At 56.1% G+C, this 13,629-nt stretch overlaps 2 protein-coding genes across 3 annotated transcripts in view; both read left to right on the forward strand.

Moving 5' to 3' along the window:
• Nucleotides 1–3,828, forward strand: part of RPTOR (regulatory associated protein of MTOR complex 1) — a 141,461-nt gene extending 137,633 nt beyond the window's left edge. Inside the window, 3 exon segments of the mRNA XM_086623876.1 lie at nucleotides 1,019–1,135; nucleotides 1,708–1,837; nucleotides 3,338–3,828. Of these exon segments, the coding sequence (XP_086480002.1) occupies nucleotides 1,019–1,135; nucleotides 1,708–1,837; nucleotides 3,338–3,406 (316 nt within the window). The 3' untranslated portion in view covers nucleotides 3,407–3,828.
• Nucleotides 3,829–8,133: 4,305 nt separating this feature from the next.
• CHMP6 (charged multivesicular body protein 6) lies at nucleotides 8,134–13,008 on the forward strand. Of its 2 annotated transcripts, XR_015222739.1 has the most exons (9): nucleotides 8,134–8,196; nucleotides 8,496–8,605; nucleotides 9,166–9,253; nucleotides 9,853–9,939; nucleotides 10,059–10,124; nucleotides 10,395–10,475; nucleotides 11,176–11,230; nucleotides 11,793–12,102; nucleotides 12,694–12,728. XR_015222739.1 is itself a non-coding variant. In XM_086624062.1 (8 exons), the coding sequence occupies exons 1-8, from the start codon at nucleotides 8,134–8,136 to the stop codon at nucleotides 12,744–12,746; spliced, it is 603 nt and encodes a 200-aa protein (XP_086480188.1). In that variant the 3' UTR covers nucleotides 12,747–13,008. The 2 variants fall into 2 exon arrangements, 1 of the variants encoding a protein (XP_086480188.1); XM_086624062.1 differs by lacking the exon at nucleotides 11,793–12,102 and having other exon boundaries at nucleotides 12,694–13,008.
• The last annotated feature ends 621 nt before the right edge of the window (nucleotides 13,009–13,629 follow it).

Genomic DNA, 13,629 nt, shown 5'->3' on the forward strand with positions numbered 1-13,629 from the left:
GTAATCTTGTATAGCAGCCTTTTTTGATCACTTTTAGATATTCCAGAGGTAAAGAAACCGAAGGCAGTATGCTTCTTAATGCCTTCATTGCCCTTAACTCTATAGTGATTCACAGTTGAATGGCTGTCAGTGACTTGGAAAAAAAAAAAAAACACTGTAAAGTCGTGGTGCTAAAAGCCTTACTTCTGCTGCCAGCAGAATAAGACTGGATGAGTTAATTTTAAATTTAATTTCCACAAGAGACTTTTCTGTTTGTCTTTCTGTACGCCAGTCGACCAGTCTCTTACAAGGAGCTCAGAAGAACAGAGGTACCATAGCAAAATCCTCAGCCCTCGGTTCCAGGGCTGCAGAAAGGGGCACCCGCTTCGCTTCTAACAGACGTGACTCTACTGATGGGTTTCAGAGAGGGCACTTGACAAGGAGAAACCATTCGTGTTTGGTGGGTGCCCGATCTGCTCAGCACAGTGTCTTGCCACTGCTGCTGTCGCTTTCCCCGCCCGCTGCTCCCTGACGAAGTCGTTAATGGGATCGACACGTCGCCTGTTGCGCCTGGGCCGCAGAGCGCTTTGGGCAGCGAGGACCTGGGCATCTGTGTCCCGCCGTTTGGCATAATGGATGGTACTGGCAGATCCCATCTGGTTAGAGTTTCCTAATGCAATTTCCTGCTGTGAAAAGGAGAAGGAGTTCGGGTCTGACATGCAGCTCAGTGTATTGAGTACGACATAACAGTAAAGGCGCTTAACTCAGCGATGAGCTGTAAGCAATAAAAGAAATAACGGGTGGCTCCTGAGGGCAGGGGCAGAGCTGTTGGCACGGCCCTTAGTGCCTCCTGATGGAACCAGGTGTGTGACATCAGTGGGAACTCAGCCGTAGTGACGCAGGCAGCGAGGGTGCGTGTCTTTGTCCTGATGCTCTGATGGAGTTGGTCAGCTCACGGACGGGCAATTGGCTCCATTTCCTGGGCTCGAGCACCTGGTTTGGGGCACAGCCTGACCCTGTGAAACTCCTGTGTTGGCAGCGTCAACGGAGACGTGCGGTTCTTTGACCCCCGGATGCCGGAGTCCATGAAGGTCCTTCAGATCGTCAAAGGGCTGACGGCCCTCGACATTCACCCCCAAGCCAACCTCTTTGCATGGTGAGTTCTGGTTTCGTCTCTTGCGTCCCTGGAGCGGACAGAGAGGACAGTTTGTCTCTGCAGACATCATTCACTGTCTTTTGTTGGGTTTGTTGTTTGTTTAAACCTCACCCCAAACAGTGCAGCATCCTTCCTGTGTTATCCCTTGCATAAAGGAGAGAAACCTCTGCCCCAGTGACTTGGAGTGATAGTGTACGGTCTTACACTCCTGTGTCAGATCCCTGTGCAAAGTTATCATCTGTATTTCTGGGCTTTGAGTGGGGACCAGCACCTGCTCCACAGCCACATATCCCAGAGGTTCCTGGGGGATCTGCTCTGGGTGCATGTGTGCATCAGCTCTTCGTGTTTTCTGTCTCGGTCCTGCAGTGTGACTGTGGTTCCAGCCTTTCTGTAAATCTCTCTGCACTGAGGTTGCCACCACACAGTTAAAACCCGTCTCCCCACTCACGAGAACTCGCACACTGGTCTGATGCACAGCTCAGGTCAACACAGCTGAAGAGGGGCTGTGGGCAGCGATACTGTTCTCACCACAGCGTCTGCGGTGACACTGTGTTCTCTTGGTTCCCTTCCAGTGGCTCGATGAATCAGTTCACTGCCATCTACAATGGGAACGGGGAGCTGATCAACAACATCAAATACTACGATGGTTTTATGGGACAAAGAGTTGGAGCCATCAGCTGCCTGGCTTTCCATCCTCACTGGGTCTGTATTCTCTCTTTTTGGATTTGGGGGATTTGCGTTTCTTAGTTAACGTCCGTGTGGGAGGAGGGAGAGGCACAGAGAGGTGCTGCCCCAGCGTGGTCTTCTGAGGATGCTCTGAGCCCGACTCTCAGCCCGGGTTCTCAGTGCTCGTCCTCCAGGCTGTTCCAGGGGACACACTGGCCGTGCCACCAGCGCTGCTGGTTTATGGTGCGCACCTACAACTGGGACAGGACTCCCACTGGCTGAGCCCTTTCTTCTTGTGCATCAACTCGATACACCATTCCCGTTCTTCCCATTGCTCCGGGGCTGCGGCCTGGCTGAGCTCTGTAGTTCTGCCGCTGAAGCTGTCCCAGGCGGGTTTGCCTGGAGCTGACTGGAGAGGTGCAGTCTCTCACTTCCAGCACGCAAAATTTTATGTGCTTATTTATTCCACGCCTCTTCTCGTGCAGATGGTGGGCTCACCCTGTGTCTCTGGGGCTGCTTTTACGCTGCCTTATGTAAGGCTTTAGGAGGAGCTGTAGAGAGATGCAGTGGAAAAACTGCACATCGGAAAAGGGAGAGAACTGCAAAAAGGAAAGGTGTAAGCTGATGAAGTCTAGAATGAATCAGAGTAAAAAGGAAATTTCAGATTATGTCACAGCTGAGGAGGCTCTGCAGCGGTCGTTAGAGAGAGAATCTGGTTGCTAATTCATTAGGAGGCAGGTGCCCATCTGCCTCATGGGCTTCTGCTCACCTGGAGACGAGAATAAATGAAGGAGATTGGAAGTCTAAGAGCAGCGTGAAGGGATGGGGAAGACAGGAGGAGGGTAAAGGCAGCGTTTAGATGGAGAATTGTTTTAGAAACCTGCAGGTCGGAACACAAATATTTAATATGTGGTGGGAAAGAGCGGTGGGGAGGGTAAAGGGCCTGGCAGAGAGGAGGGAAGAGCTGTGCTGCCCCGTGCTTTGGTGTCAGCTGGGCAGGGAGAGGGAGGGCCGTTCTGCCCACGCTGCGTGCATTTACATCCTGAAGGCAGCGAGGCTGAAGGAAAGCTCGTCTCGGTTTTGAAAAGCTGCTTTGCACAAAGCCGAACAGCAGTTCTGCTGCCCTGCAGCTCGGGAGGCAGAGAAAGAAGCGGCTGATCACTGGGAATGCCTTGCTCCTTAAACGAGCAAACAGGGAACGCCCGCTGCAGCCCCGGTCCCCGCAGCCAGGACTGCTCCTGGGCCGCTCGGGTGCGGATTCACAGGCCAGGTGACTGCTCCCAACGAGCAGGTTTGCAGTCATTTAGAAAAATTGTGCTAGCCCTTGGCGACTAACAGTCACCGGGATTCTTCCCTGTGGCTGAAACGGGCATATAACTCGCTGGGCAGTTACGTCGTCAGAGCTGCTTTGGCAGATGCGCTCGGAGCTCTCGAGCATCTGGGCTGAAAATGCCAGCCGTTACCGGTCTGCCCGCGCCGCGCCGCTCGTTACCGCGCGACGCCGGAACGCTTATCCCCGGTCTGCTCTTCCCACAGCCGCACCTGGCAGTCGGCAGCAACGACTACTACATCTCGGTGTACTCGGTGGAGAAGCGGATCAGATAACGGCTGGAGGCAGCGGCACCGGAGAAGGGATCCCAGCGGGCAGCGCCGCGGCCGCCCCTAATGTACATAATGAAATTATCGACTTGAATGTTTAGTGTTGGCTGCTGCTGCTGCAACCCATAACTTGAACATTTTTTTTTCTGACTTAGCTACTGATGATTTTGACAAGGGGAAGAGAGACAATCTCCTTCTTTGGTTGTTGTTTTGGGTTTTTTTTTGTTTTTTTTTGTTTTTTTCCCAGCTATATCCTCTAAAAGCTACAGAAAAGGAACATTTTATTTTTGTTTCCAGTGGTTGGCTTCTCTGTTAGAAACACGGCTCCTGAGCTTGGAAGGACTGAATGAGGCAATACCCTTGAAAAAGGCTTTCTGTTTTAGTCTTTGTTTCTTTGTTTTGCTGGAGCGTAGGTTGCTTTAAGGACTGGAGTCAGGACTCACCTACAGCTCCGTGCGTTCGACCAGACCCCGGGACCCCTCCACTGCTGCCCACCCTGTGCCAAACTGTAATTCCTCCAACAGGGCAGCCAGACACGAGCTGTCCATCCGCAGAACAACGTACGTGCTCCTCCGCCTGAGCGTGGGCGAGGGAGGCAGGAAAGTGTCTCCTCTGCATGAACCTCGTCCTCTCTGCGGCGTCCTCTCCAGCAGAAGGAGAGATGGAAGGCGGCGTGGTGGCAAGGGGAGACAGGGATCCTGAGGAAAGGGGCTTGAGATGACAGGATGCCACCGTACCGTAAGGTTGCACATACAGGAAGAAGAAGGAAGAAAGAGAACGGACTTTAACATCCCAGCAAGCCTGGAGCAAGTCACTCATGTAACCACTTCCACCCAAGCACGCGGTGCTGCTGGGGAGGTCTGGGGTGTCTCAGTCACTGTCACTTCTGCAGTCACTGTCCTTCTGCCCACAGTGAACTCCACGAACATGTTTGACAGCCCAGGAGCCCTGCCCGGCCGGCGAGGGAAGCTCCAGGGTCAGGCCTTGGGCTTTTGTCTCACTCCAGCGTGCCGGCGCGCAGCACGGCGGCGGGCAGCAGAAGTTGCACACTCGCTGCTGTGCGGATGCAGCTGCAGATGTCGCGTGGACGCGGCCGTGGCTTGTCTGTCTGTCTGTCCCTGCAGAACTGGGCATGTAACCACACGTGGTCTGAGCACAAGAGAATCACTCGGGAGGGGGCAGACAGCAGGTCCTGCTGCTTTGGGCAAAGCAGCTTTCTCCCAGCTTCGCGGGGCAAAGCCTGCTCCGTCTTCCACACCTTCCACCTCTGAATAATGAATGTTTCTGTCCCTTGAAATCCGTTGCGTGGGGAAGGGGTAGGCAAAGCCAAAGGGCAGGTGGTTTTTTTTTCAAGTGCTGCCGAGGCACGATTTAGCTGGCCGAGGACAGAACGTGCACGGTGCAAAAATCACTGCAGCAACAAGGGTTGACCTGCTGAGTCCAGAAGTCCCCAGTTTTTCTTCCAGCCGGTCCCACGGGGGCTGCAGGCTCCCAGTAACCTCTGCCAGCGGCGAGGCTGATGGTGGAGAACATACCAATGAGGGAAGGAGTGAGAAACGTTCTCTCCCTGTGCGGATGGCGGCTTCACCTCTGCCGTGGTGCCTGTGGAGTGCGTCTGACCTGTCGCTGCTCCTTGGACACCGGATAATCTTGTTTCCGAGCCGTGCCGAGGCAGCCGGGCCCCACCGGAGCGGTGGAGTCAGCGCGGTGGCTGTCCCAGGGGAGCTGGATGCCAAGCGCCGTACGCACGTCTGGATGTTCCCTTCGGTGAGGGTCCTGGGACCGCGGCGGTGGGGCAGATGCCCAAGGCTGAGCGCTGTGTCCGTGCCCGGAGCACCGTCGCTGGCCCCCCGGAGCAGGGAGGCCAAGGGCTGCTTCACAGGATGACGAATCAAAGGCTTTAAACTTAAGGAAAACTACCTAAATGTCCACTTTTAAGTTACCAAAAGTTAATTATGGTCTAACAGAGCTGTGCCTCTTCTCGACCTCCTCCCGTGCTGCTCCAGCATCGGTCCCAGCGGTACGGTCTCCTCCACCCTGCCCACGCCGCGGGCCAACGAGGGGCTGGCAGGCGCAGAGCCGGAGTTGGGATCTACGTGTAACCGATTAACGTGCACAGCTTAAAAAAAACCCAATAGGTTTTTAACTTATATCAGTGTATTCATTAAAGGAACAAGAAACACCTGGCAAAACACGAAGGTGCGTGGTGGGAAGCTGCTGCCCGGTGCCAGCGCTGCCCGGTGCCAGCCGGCCCCGAGGCCGGGAGGTGGGTTTTTAACTAACTCGGCCTGTTTAGCTTTCATCTAAGCGTGTGCGTGTGCGGGCTGTATTTTCACAGGTCTGATGCAGAGATTCAATCATGAAGTTTAACCAAGGATCTGGAGAGCATCCTACCTAAAAAGTTCACTTATCTCTATTTATTTTACAAAAAATTAAAAAAAATATATATAAAAAAACCACACGATTGTAATGTAAGAGTAAAACAATTACAGACAAATAAATGGTTAATAAAAAATAAATGCAGAAACACTTCCTGGGCTGTGGTTCGTTTCCTGGAGCAGAATCATAGAATGGTTTGGGTTGGAAGGGACCTCAAAGATCATCCAGTTCCAACCCCCCTGCCATGGGCAGGGACACCCTCCACTACATGAGGTTGCCCAAAGCTCCATCCAACCTGGCATTGAACGCTTCCAGGGATGGGGCAGCCATCTGCAGGAGTGTGCCTGTGGATCTGAGCCTCGGATCCGGCTCTGGAGCGCTGGCGGCGGCAGATAAACCGAACCAGTGAGCGCTGTCCTCGTGCCGAGGGCTGCGCAGCTCCGTCCCCTCCCCAGGGCATCCCACCGGCACCGGCACTGGTGCTGCATCCTGGCTGAGGCACCGAATCCCCACCGTGTTCCCATTCTGGTGGAAGCATGGGGTGTCAGGGGCTCTCTCCTGGCCAGACCTTCAAGGGTGGGCAGGGGGAGGTGTTGGGGCGACCATCGAGTCACCAGGAGGTGGGTTGTGTCCTGGGTGCCCCTGGGGGTGACAGCCACGCCACGCCGGGCGTCTGCCTGGGCACCAGTGGGGTTAAACAGCACACGGCATCCGAGGGGCTCACCATGGGAACCACCTTCTAGACGGTTTTATTTATTATTTTTCCCCACAACCCCTGTGCCCCTCTGAGGGCAGCGTTCGGTTGGCAGCAGCGGCACGGAAACCCACGCCGGTGCCCGATCCCCTTCTCCAGAGCCGACGCCGTAATCAGGGACGTGGGGCGGCGCAGAGCGAGCGGTTGGGCGATCCGGAGAGAAACTGCAGCAGGAGAAAAGGTGTTTTCTGGCGCCTCACCTCGCAGAGCCGAGTTGTTGGAGGAGGTTGGATGGCTCCAGGGAGTGCCGTACTGCGGGCACGGCGCATCCCGGAAAAACCACGTTGGGGCTCGGCTGCCACAGCGGGCTGGGGGGGCCCAGTGGCCGGGCAGCCCCCGCAAGCCGGGGGTGGTTGGGCTGTGGAATGAGATGGGGAGAGTGGGAATAGCTCTGGACACGGGAACGGCTCCAGCCACGGCAGCGGTGCAGGGCGGGATTCCCACCCCTGGGGGTGAAGGGCTCGGTGCACCCCACATCGCTGCCGGGCTCCCTTCGGTCCCGTGGCCACGGCCACCACCATGGCCTGTCCTGGCCCCCCCGGGTGCCCGCTCCCCGCCATCGGGCCAATTGTGGTGGTGCCACGTTCACTTCTCCTGCCCGACCGCCCCAGGGACCCCAAACCCACAGGCCTCTCCTATGTGGGCGTGTGGGAACGCGTCCCTGCGGCTGCCCCTGCCCCATCACATCTCCTGCAGTGCCCTCGGTGCCCCGTCCTCTGCCCTATAGCACCCACCTCCTACAGCGCCACATCCCCTATATCTCTCCATCTCCTTAAGTGCCGTTACCTCCTAAAGCCCCCATTACTTATAGCCTACAGCCCCCCAGCCCCTACACCCTCATCCCTTATATCCCTCCATCCCCTATAGCCTGCCATCCCTTATAGCCCCCCATCCCTTATAGCCCCCCCTTCCCCTATAGCCTCCTGTCCCCTATAGCTCCCCCTCCTCTATATCTCCCATCCCCTATAGCCTCCTGTCCCTTATAGCTCCCTGTCTCCTGTATCCCCCATCTCCTGTATCCTCCCATCCCTATAGCCCCCCATCCCCTATAGCCCCCCATCCCTTATAGCCCCTCCTTCCCCTATAGCCTCCTGTCCCCTATAGCTCCCCCTCCTCTATATCTCCCATCCCCTATAGCCTCCTGTCCCTTATAGCTCCCTGTCCCCTGTATCCCCCATCTCCTGTATCCTCCCATCCCCTATAGCTCCCCATTCCCTATAGTCCCCCATCCCCTATAGCCCCCCATCCCTTATAGCCCCCACATCCCCTATAGCCTCCTGTCCCCTATAGCTCCCCCTCCTCTATATCTCCCATCCCCTACAGCCCCCTGTCCCTTATAGCTCCCCGCCCCCTATATCCCCCATCCCCTATACCCTCCCGCCCCCTACAGCCCCCCCCCGTACCCCCCGTCCGTTCCCGCCGCGCCCCCACAGCTCCCCCCGGCGGCGCGCGCCCGCCGCTGCGCCGCTCTCGCCGCCGCCTCCGCGTTCGGCCGGGCCGGGCCCCGCGCGGCCGCCGTCGGGGGGCGGGGCCGGGGCGGGGGCGGGGCGGGGCGGGGCGGCCGCGCCGCCGGGGCAGGAGCGGCGGCGGCGGCGGGGCCATGGGGAACCTCTTCGGGCGGAAGCGGCGGAGCCGCGTCACCGAGCAGGACAAGGCGGTGCTGGTGAGCGCGGCGGCCGGGCAGCCCCCGCCTCCCGCCGCGCGGGCCCGGCTCGGGCCGCACCGGCGCGTTTCCCCGCGCGGGCCCCGCCCGCCTCGGCCCCGGTGCCCCGAGCGGCGGGCGGGGGGCGGAGCGGGCGGGGGCTGCGGGGTCCGGGGTGGGGTGGGGGGGGGGTCGTGTCGCTGCAGTGGCGGCGGTGCCTGCGCTGCCGGTGACACCGGGGGAGAGACGGGCGGGGGGGGCTGCAGGGTGACGCCGTCGGTCTGTCCGTCCGTCCGCCCGCCCGTCCGTCTGTCCCGCAGCAACTGAAGCAGCAGCGGGACAAGCTGAGGCAGTACCAGAAGCGGATCAGCCTGAACCTGGAGCGGGAGCGCGCGCTGGCCCGGCAGCTGCTGCGGGACGGCCGGAAAGAGTGAGCGGGGGGGGGGGGGTCACCCCGGGGTGGGGGGGGCGGCGGGAGCGGGGACCCTCTGCAGCGAAAAGGGGCGTTTTCCCCAACAGGAGCAGGTACCGAATCGTGGGCACCGGTGCGCTGCAGAAAGGAAGTTTAGGGAAAAGTTTTGTGCTCCCAGCCCGGAGCCGGCCCGTGCCCCGGGGCCGGGATTCGGACAGTCCGGGAAAAGCTTTCCGGAGAGAGGGGCGGCGGCACGTATGGATGCCGGGGGGGTGGCTGTGTCCTGCGGCCCGTTCCGGGTGTGTATCGGCAGCACTTTGTGCGCGGGCTCCGCTCTGCGCTGCCCCAGCACCGCCGGCCCAGCCAAATCCCGGTCCACAGCGAACGCACCGGAGTCTTCAGGCACCGGATGGCAAATTCGTGATGGATTTGCTTGTTCTTCACAGGAGCGCTGCAGAGTTGGTGTTTAATTTGCGCATGGTTTTTCCTCTTTTGGAAAAAGTACAAAACAAATGCGGCTTTTTTAGGCTTATTTGTTTTTTTCTGTGCTGATTTGTCCTCCTCCTGTTTTCCTTCAGGAAAGCCATGCTCCTGCTGAAGAAGAAGCGTTACCAGGAGCAACTTCTCGATAAAACAGAAAACCAAATCAGCAACCTGGAGCGGATGGTAAGTGAGCCTGAGCTGCGGCACGCTGCGAGCGGGCCCTGCGTGTAAGGTTTTTGTGGGGCGGGTGTTCCTTTTGCCTGTGGGGAATTGCATTTTACCCGTCGAGTCCTCACGGGGGGGTTTAGAGACACCTGAAGGGCAGATGTCTCTGACACCGTGCGTGTGCCGTGACCCTTCCCTAAAGAACCCGGCGGTGAGTAGGCTTTGAGTCTGTAGTGCAGGTTACTCAGCGAATACGGATTTTGTAAATTAGTAAAACTTCAGCCACGGTGGACAGCTGCTGTAGAAGCTTCCTTGGGCTTGTCTTGATGTTGGAAATGGACACGTTTGTTCTGGGATGGCTGTAGAAACTGTGGCCTCAGCTCAGACTGTCAGCTGGAAAATCAAAGGGCTGTTGGATGTGCTTTTGCAGCTGCCTGTGCTAGGGATTTTTTTGTGCATGTTTCTTACAACTGGTATCATTTAATCCTGTGTTGCTAGAGAAGGGGCTCCTGGCTGATTTCTCCTTGCAGTTTCTCCGGGGATCTTGGCAGACTGTACCTGGCTAACGATGGGAATGTGACAGCCTGTGATGTTTCCCCTTCTCCATCCTGTTTCAGGTCCAGGATATTGAGTTCACCCAGATTGAAATGAAGGTCCTTGAGGGTCTGAAAATAGGCAACGAATGTCTGAACAAAATGCACCAGGTATGTGTGAGCCAGTCAGCTGAGCACACTCTTGCCTTGGAGCGGGCAGAGCCCTGGCTGTTGGGAGCTGGCTCCCTGCAGGCCTCGCTCATGCATGGATTTTTGGCTCTTTCCTTCAGGTTATGTCAATAGAAGAAGTAGAAAGAATAATAGGTGAAACCCAAGATGCTGTGGAGTACCAGAGGGTATGTACTGTGTGCGTGAGTAGTTCTGAGCAGAGACTCTCTGGCAGGCAGAGTTTCTCTGGTGTGCGCTGTGTTCCCAGCCTTATTTAAGAGGCAGTCGGATTGAGAATTAAATCTCACTTCCCTGCGGAATAATGAGCTTTGTTTTCCAGGTACCCTTCACCCCGTGTTTACGTTGCTCTCCCGTGCACAGGTACCACGGTACAAGTCACAGAGCTGCTTCTGCCACGCTGCTGTTGACTGGAGTGTGTCTTTTCCTCTTTTTCCCAGCAAATAGATGAGATACTGGCTGGCAGCCTGACTGAGGAAGATGAAGATGCCATTCTAGAAGAACTAAACACTATTACTCAGGTAGGACTGATGTTATTTTAAGAGCTTCAAATCCACATTCTCAGGCAGCTGTTTGTAGGGGAGGAAGTGCCTTTTCCCTTGCTCTCCATAGTTTATTTCATTCTGCCAGAGATCTCGATTACATCCGTTTGTGCCCAGTTGCTGTGTCATCAAAGATCAAGCTAATTGCCCCGCACACCAGGGTCATTTAGCAATGGGATACTTCTAGAGGTTGTACTTTCCCTGCTGTCTGTCACAGTCAGCTGGTCTCTGTTCTTACTGGCCATCTCCTCCACGTCCCTGGATGAAGATCCCGGCAGTCCCGGGTCATGCTCCGATCACAGCGGTCAGTGTATGTGATCACCCACCCACCTCTCCGGTGCCTGCAGCTCTTCCGAACGCTTTGGCAGTAGGAAGTGTGCAGCCAGTGGAGATGAGTGGGAGAGGAACTGCAGCTGGCATCGATTTGAGGAGTCCCATAGCTAATACAGGGTCCTATTAAGTCTCACTTAATAATTGTAAAAATCCTTGTGCTCGTTTGTTGGGCAGTGCTGAAGCCCATAACCCTTCCTAGAGGCAGGTCTCAGTTTTTATGTGAAATCTCTTACGCTGTTACTCTGTTCCCAGACAGGCTTTTTGCACAAAACCACGGTGCAAGAGCCTGTGACCACTGCCTGGTAGGTGGGGTATGTTTCATGTGCTGTCTTTAATGTTCTTGCAGGAACAGATGGAGCTTCCAGAAGTTCCTTCTGAGCCACTACCTGAAAAGATCCCAGGTATGCTTTCTCTATATGCTCTGCAGCTTTGGCTTCTCACGCTTCTTCTCAGTTCCATGCAATAGTCTGAGACCCTCTCCTGTTCTAAGTGTTGTCCTAGCAAATGTAAAGGGATATAAACTTTCTGGTTTAAAGCCCTGTTGATCTGTCCTACACAAGCTTCCGCTACTGACAAATCCAGCTGACCCTTTACCATACAAGGACCCGAGGCTCTAGTCTCACTGTTGGGTCAGCATCTGATCATTCCTCTTGAAGAGTTCCTTTTTGTTACATTTGCTGTTCCTAAGTCATGCTTTGTACCTGCTGTGAGTCTGCCAGCTGCCTTGAAACACCCGGGGTGTGTTCCGTGGGGAAGCTCCACAAGGAACTCCTTCCTTGTCTCTCTGCTTGACTCAGACAAGAATTTCTTGCACAACATTCAGACTGGTCCCCTGCGTGTCGTCACAACGTGCTGCTACTCAGGAATGACTTTTTGTGACCACAGATCCTGGCGCTGACGCTGCACAAAACTGGATCTCACTGGGGTTCATGACTGTTCGTAGCTCTGGTGACTTTGCTCCAGGTAACAACAGTAATTTTGAACCAGCTGGATGAGGATCGCTGGAGCCCCGCGATTCCAGGACTGTTGGAGCGTGAGCTCCGCACAACTGATGCGACGTTTGTGTTTGCTCCTGAGTGATCCAGAACCTCAGCAGCAGGATTTGTGCAGCTGGGCACCAAGAGGGAAGCGGGAGAGAGCTCATGAAGCAGAGTGACCGCGTGGGCACCGTTGGCCGGTTGCCTGGCGAGGAAGGAGTCTTCACAGAGCGTTACCAGATGTCTGTCCATGCTGAAGATCCAGGTGGAGCCTGGCCTTGGAGAGAAACAGCAAGGTAGAGCTGGACTCAGCTGGGTGCCAGAAGGCAAACCGGTAGAGTCTACTGGGACAGCAGAACACCGAACCGTCCGTTGCAGAAGCTGGACTGCCCTGCTTGTGGAAACCAGGAGCCCTAAGAAGCCATTTCCTCTGTGTGGAACCTGCCCAGCAGAAATCTGGGATGAGGGGAACGGGGCTGGCTTCTTTTTAATGCTTGTTTACTAGTAAACATGGATCAGATGTCATCTCTACGTTGGCAGCAGGATGGCTAGACAACATACCAGCCGTCCGTGCTGCATGCAGCTGATGGAGCCTCATCCGGGCTCGTGTTTCCAGATAAAAGGGGTGAGGGGAGAAGCTTGTCTGCCCGCTGTCCTAGGCTGTCGCTGGGCTGGTGGCTACTAAAGTTGTGTTGAGTACGTTCTGAAACTGTTTCAGTTCTTCAGGTGCAGTGAAGAAGAGGGGCGTACTGGATACATGGAATTATTTATAACGAACTTTTATTAGCTCAGGTGCCGTGCAAGCATTTGTGCCTCTACAGAGTGGATTGAGTCTGGAGATCATTTGCATTCTCTGTTTCTGTAACAAGTTTCTTTTTCTTCCACAGAAGCATCACCCGTCAAGAACAGGCCAAAACCAGAACCGGTGGCAGCATCTTAACTCCCACTTCTGGGGATTCCCCCACAAAACTTTCACCCAGGACAGTTTGCCATCCCAGCGTGTGCTGGGAACAAGCAATGCCTCGGCAGCATCCCAGCTGTGCTGGGCGGATTGTGGAGCAGGATTCCCTGTGCAGGGTGGGGAACCTCAGCTGATTATTGCTCTTGTATCAAGATTATTTTCTAGTGCTTTCTTTTTTTGTAACTTAAAATCTGAACTCACTCAGCTGCGCTGTCTCGGGATTAAACAACAACTCTCAAACGTCCAGAGGCAAACGCTTGCTTTAGGTTTGATTTCAGTGGTGAATCTGCCTTTGCTGTGACTGAATCCCCAGGAAATCCCACCCTCGGAGCGATGGTGTGTCTGTAAGGGCTGTTCCGGGCACCGGGCTGGTGGGCGAGGGGCACTGCCGCTGCCCTCGGGTGCCCGCCGGCCGCTCCGGTCATAGAATCATAGAATCATAGAATGGTTAGGGCTGGAAGGGACCTTCAAAGGTCATCTAGTCCAACCCCCCTGCAAGGAACAGGGATATCTCCAACTAGATCAGGTTGCTCAGGGCCTTGTCCAACCTGGCCTTGAACGTCTCCAGGGATGGAGCATCCACCACCCCGCACCCCTCTCGGTCCCTTTGCTTTGGAGATGCTGTGGAAGGGCGGCCGGCGTCTCATCCGCGTGTAAACCAGACTGGCTGGCATGCGTGAGGCTCGGAAGGGGCCCGGGCAGAGCGCTGGCAGCCCGGGAGCGGGCAGCAAGGCTGAGCTGCCGCGGGCAGCGGCGCTTCGCGTTCCGGGTCGGAAACGGTTCTGTCGGACCTGTGTGACACCGGCTCATCCCGTGAGGGTTTCGTTGGAGCGGAGCTCGGAGCGGTCGCTTGGCTTTGCGT

The sequence above is a fragment of the Tauraco erythrolophus genome, chromosome 20 (assembly GCF_009769465.1).
Source record: "Tauraco erythrolophus isolate bTauEry1 chromosome 20, bTauEry1.pri, whole genome shotgun sequence".
In the NCBI taxonomy this organism is placed as follows: Eukaryota; Metazoa; Chordata; class Aves; order Musophagiformes; family Musophagidae; genus Tauraco; species Tauraco erythrolophus.

Excerpts from the sequence above, each read along its gene's own strand:
- CHMP6 (XM_086624062.1), top strand. The coding sequence starts at position 8,134 with ATGGGGAACCTCTTCGGGCGGAAGCGGCGGAGCCGCGTCACCGAGCAG. Across the intron at positions 8,606-9,165 it reads CTGCGGGACGGCCGGAAAGA|GAAAGCCATGCTCCTGCTGA; the intron begins GTGAGCGGGGGG and ends GTTTTCCTTCAG. Across the intron at positions 9,254-9,852 it reads TCAGCAACCTGGAGCGGATG|GTCCAGGATATTGAGTTCAC; the intron begins GTAAGTGAGCCT and ends ATCCTGTTTCAG.